At 60.4% G+C, this 4,525-nt stretch overlaps 1 protein-coding gene across 1 annotated transcript in view; it reads left to right on the top strand.

Moving 5' to 3' along the window:
* Nucleotides 1-2,048: 2,048 nt before the first annotated feature.
* MNEG_12128 (hypothetical protein) overlaps nucleotides 2,049-4,525 on the top strand; it is a gene marked incomplete at both ends in the record, with an annotated part of 3,777 nt that continues 1,300 nt past the window's right edge. Inside the window, 5 exons of the mRNA XM_014039400.1 lie at nucleotides 2,049-2,106; nucleotides 2,407-2,531; nucleotides 2,796-3,053; nucleotides 3,237-3,506; nucleotides 3,713-3,961. Coding sequence (XP_013894854.1) covers nucleotides 2,049-2,106; nucleotides 2,407-2,531; nucleotides 2,796-3,053; nucleotides 3,237-3,506; nucleotides 3,713-3,961 — 960 coding nt within the window. The remainder of the gene's footprint in view (nucleotides 2,107-2,406; nucleotides 2,532-2,795; nucleotides 3,054-3,236; nucleotides 3,507-3,712; nucleotides 3,962-4,525) is intronic.

Raw genomic sequence — 4,525 nt, 5'->3', positions numbered from 1 at the left:
AGAAGTAATTGGCGTGTCATCAAGGCTACTGCCAGCTGGCTGCAGCGAGCTACCAATGTGTTGGTCACGCGTGGTGCAAGCTTCTTCCACCACAGGTGCGTATGCATCCTGCGGCTTCACGGAGTGGGGCTTGTGTGGCTGTTTCGGTCGTGGCGTGCCTGGCCCTGCCTGTGTCCGCCTTCCTAATGAGTCCGCGCACTGCACAGCCTTCTGACCGTTCCCACGCATGGCCGCCCTTTCTTCTCCTGCCTTAATGTAGGTGTTGCCCATCAGCACCTGGTTGCATCGACATTGCCATGCGTCAGCGCGGCACGCATGCCTTCTTGGCCGCAGGTCAGTGGAAGGGTCGATGCATGCGCTAGCAAAAGAGTCTGCTTGCCGGCAAGTGGCTGCAGTCGCAAACCAGCTGTACTGTGTCAGAAACACGCAACCCCTGCCGACCCTTTGCCTCTAGGCATTTGGATTTCAAGACTGGCGAGTTGACATTAAGAAGGGTGTTGCAGTCAGTCCTGGTAATTGGTTTATGCCAGATACTTGTAACCCTTATATTGTTCAGGAATGTAGAACGAATGTTGAAATTGTGCACCCTTGAGGAGCTGAAAATCAAGCTGATTGACACCAGTTGCAGTATCAACAGCATCCTTGTATACCTACATGAACATTGGGGCCACGCACAGAGCAGGCATGGTGTGCGGTGGCCAGCAGCAGAGCCAAGCAGCCTACACAATCATTTGATCAGCACATATACACCGGCAGGCGCTCTGTAGATCAGCCAGCCTGTGATGCAACATTGTTTTTGCTTCGGCGGCGTAGAACTGTGCATCCTCTATGTGCAGGGGTCCGCACATGAAAAGACAAGTGCATGTCACGTGGGCTGCAGATTTGTGATCGCCAAGCATGCCAGGAAGTGTTAGTGTCACAGAATGTCAGCAGGTGTGTTGCTGTCCTTGAGCGTGTCGAGCGAGTGTCGCTATGCGAATTTCTGGCACGCCTCTCACCATAAGTATGTTTGCCCTTTGGAGGGTCAGACCATTCCGAGTGCTTGGTTTCCTTGCAGGACGGGCGCCACAAGACACGCAAGCGACGCGCCTTATCAACAATGCATCTGCGCTGATAGCGGGAGGACAGGGTTGATCGTCCCTTGCCACGCGATCGCCGGCAAATGAAGCTATTTAGGCTTTGAATATTGAACAAAGGGAGCTATGCTGAAGCAGACATACATGCACCAGGCTAGGAGCATGCCGACCCTGAAGTTTGAGGCAGGGACATGAGGGAGCCCATATCCTGGATGGCAAGACAGGGCTGGAGGTATCCTGCTCGCAAAGGATCGCTTGCGTACCGTACTCATGCTGCACACCTGACTGACCTCACACCTTGCACCAGCAGTGCCCCTTCCCAGCTTGTAACTTTGCAATACCACACCATCGTCTTCAATTGTCTCGTAACCCATTTCCAATAACTAATTTGTATCGCAAGCTTTCACACGCATACGTGTACACATCGTCGAGTCCTCCGACCAGTCAAACTCCCAGCAAAATTCCATGTCTTGAGGAAGCCAGAGTGGCAGGCACAGCCGAAATGCAGCTCGCTGCGGGGAATCAAGTCTTATTCAGGCCGGCGGAGGGTCAGGCTAGGTATGACTGGAAGCTGGGTACGATCTCCAAAGTGGAGTTCTCGCCGGAGGGTGTCGTTTACGAGGTGGAATATGTGAAGGTAACGGAGCTTTTGGCGGCAGATAGCAGTGCATGGCGGCAGATATCCCGCATGCGCATACCTTTGCAGCGGTGCGTCTGCGTTCGCAGTGAGCGCTGCACCAGCCTGCTGCAGGCTTTCCCCATGATACTTTTGGTGTGTACATCCAGGCGAAAGTTGCCAACGCAGCGCTCGTTGCCTATTTTTGCCAGGAGACGACCAACCAACTCGGGTGGACATCGCTGGACAACCCCAACTTCACAGTGCGGCCGCTGCCGCCTGCTGGCCTGCTGCAACCCACTAAAGCCAGGCGCGGCGCGGCCGTATGGGCGTGGAATGCGGCAACGGAGACGTACATGTCGGGTTTCTTATGCAGCACCTCCAAGACGCAGCAGTCCCTCGTCCTTTGCAAAGGTGGGTTTGACCATGTAAAGGAGTCACACAATCACGTGTCGCCCCTGGTTGCAACAGTGGGACGCAAGGCGACACTTTTGATGTATACCAACGGCCAGTCCAGATAACTGCATGTCTCCACGCACCTGGGAGGCACTACAACATGAGAGGTTTGACATCCGACTCAGCAACAGCCGTGCATGCATTCGCTGCAGGGCGTACATTTCCAGCCAACGTGCCAGCAGCACAGCCCCCAGGCACCCGCAACGGCAACAACGGGTCCAGCCTCTCTGAAGTTTGACGTTGCGCATCAAATCGCAGGGTGCTGCGAATTTCACATCTTCCCGTCCAACCAGGTCAGGCCCGCCCTCAAGTTTCAAGGCGGCGAGTGGTCTGTTAAGCAGCTGGGCAAGACTGGGCTGCTACGCCTGCTGTCGAGGCTCGCGGTGAGCGCGGACGCGTCACGCGTGCTGGCTGCTTGGACATTCAACATCGGACAGTCAGCACTTGCATGTTGCAGCAGCTGTTGGAAGTGGGCTTGCGCTACTCAGCAGCAGTTTGGACGGGTGTATGTCCGTCGGCCCTGAGGTTGATGGACACGAACACGTTGCCTGGCTCGATCACAGCAGATGGATAGAACGCAACCTGGCTCTCAACACCTGCCGCGCTTGCCTGCCTCATCCACTGACCTTGGCTTGTGAAAACCGCAGCGGCTGGCTCGCACCGGCTGGAGGAGTGTCGGGATTGAACTGTTCCAGTTCCCGGCCAAAGGCGACAACCCGGGCGGCCTCGGGTGGGGCGTCAAGGCGCGCCGCAAGTCTGTAGTGACTGGCGGGGGGGAGGAGTGGCTTCACGGCCCGTTCCCGACAGCAGTGGCCGCCTACGCGGCGTCCTGCGAGATGGTGCTGCTCGAGGGCCGCAAAAAGAGCAGCAGGCTGGCGTTAAAAAACGACCAGGACATCAAGCTGGTGCGCGGCTAGACGTACGTGTGCACCCGGGCTGTTGAAAACCGCACGCGTGTGAGCTGCCAGTCTCGAGCCACCATAAACCCTGGCTCGCTCTTCACTTGGTTCGTGAACCGGTTCTGGCTTTTTCAGAACAATCCGTGCGACGCGTACACATGCTGCCCCTTGCGTTTCCCACCCTTGCAGGTGCTGGAGGCCTACCACGGCCTGGAGGACGGCTACCGCACCACAGCGCAGGCCTGGCAGGACATTGTGGGCAAAGCTGCCGTCCCATACTGTCAGATCCCAGCTGACATCGGCGCCGGCGGTGGCGGTGATGATGGCGGTGATGATGGCGGTGGCGGTGGCGGTGGCAGTGGCGGTGATGATGGCGGTGGCGATGACGCCGGCGGTGGCGGTGCTGGTGACGGCGGCGGTGGCGGTTACGGCGGCGATGGTGGTGGCGGTGGCGGCCAGGTGGGCGGTGCACAGCAGGGAGTGGCGCGTGCGTGGCGCTCTGGTCTCCACGCTTCAGCCGTGTACGCGACCGCCTGCAGAGGGCCACTGCCCGGGCGCTCGTGCGATGGTTGACGCCGCACCGCAGGACACGCCAGCACATGAGACCGTATCGCCCATATCAGCCAAACCACCAATCTGCGACTCAACACTCTCCTTCCCTGCAGCAGCAGGGGGGTGTGCCTCTGTATGGAGGGGACGAGGCTGCGGACGCGGCGCAAGCTCTGATGGAGCTCCAGGCCGGGCCACGGAACGCCCCGGAGGACCCCAGCACAGGCCCAGCGCGGGTGCCAGCGGCTGCGCCGATGGAAGCGACCGCACCGGCGGCGGAGGGTGACGGGGACGGCGGACCGGCGCAGGGGTATGAGGAGGCTCTGGAGGCCCAGGTGGCATCCGGCAGCAGGCAGCTGAAGCGGGTGCGAGCTTCGAGGCCGTTGACAGTTAGTTTTGGGATCACTTCGTTGGAGCCTGATGTTGGGTGGGTTGTGCTGGTGTCGCTCTTGTGATTTCCACATGCCAACTTTCTAGGCTGCTCCTGCTAAGAACGTATCCCTGGGATCAACACTGCACACAATGCACTTCTCACTCCGTAGGCGCGCATGGTGTCGCCCGTGCCTCAGCCAACCTGGATGGCATCCCTGCCAGCTGTGCCTGCGCCCGCGCCCGCGCCTGCACCCGCTCCCGCTCCCGCCCCGCCGCCGCCGCCGCGGCTGGCGCCGGAGGTGGCGATCGCTGCAACCGTGTCGGCCCTCACACGGCCAGCTCCCAAGAGAGGCAGGGCCAGCGGTTCCGACGAGGGGGGCGCCGTTGATGCGGCGGGGGCAGAGACGGGGACAGCGGCTGTGGAGGGGGAGGAGGCGGGGCTGGGCGCTGGTCCGCAGGGGCCATGGGCGGCGCTGCTGCTTGGACCAGCACCCCTCGCGCCCGCTGTGCGAGGCGGCGCGCCAGCCGCCCCTGAGCAGCTGGCGGCGGGCGGCCCC

Source organism: Monoraphidium neglectum (genome assembly GCF_000611645.1).
Source record: "Monoraphidium neglectum strain SAG 48.87 unplaced genomic scaffold scaffold03080, whole genome shotgun sequence".
NCBI classification, from domain to species: Eukaryota; Viridiplantae; Chlorophyta; class Chlorophyceae; order Sphaeropleales; family Selenastraceae; genus Monoraphidium; species Monoraphidium neglectum.
This window is presented reverse-complemented; position numbering and strand designations above follow the sequence as displayed.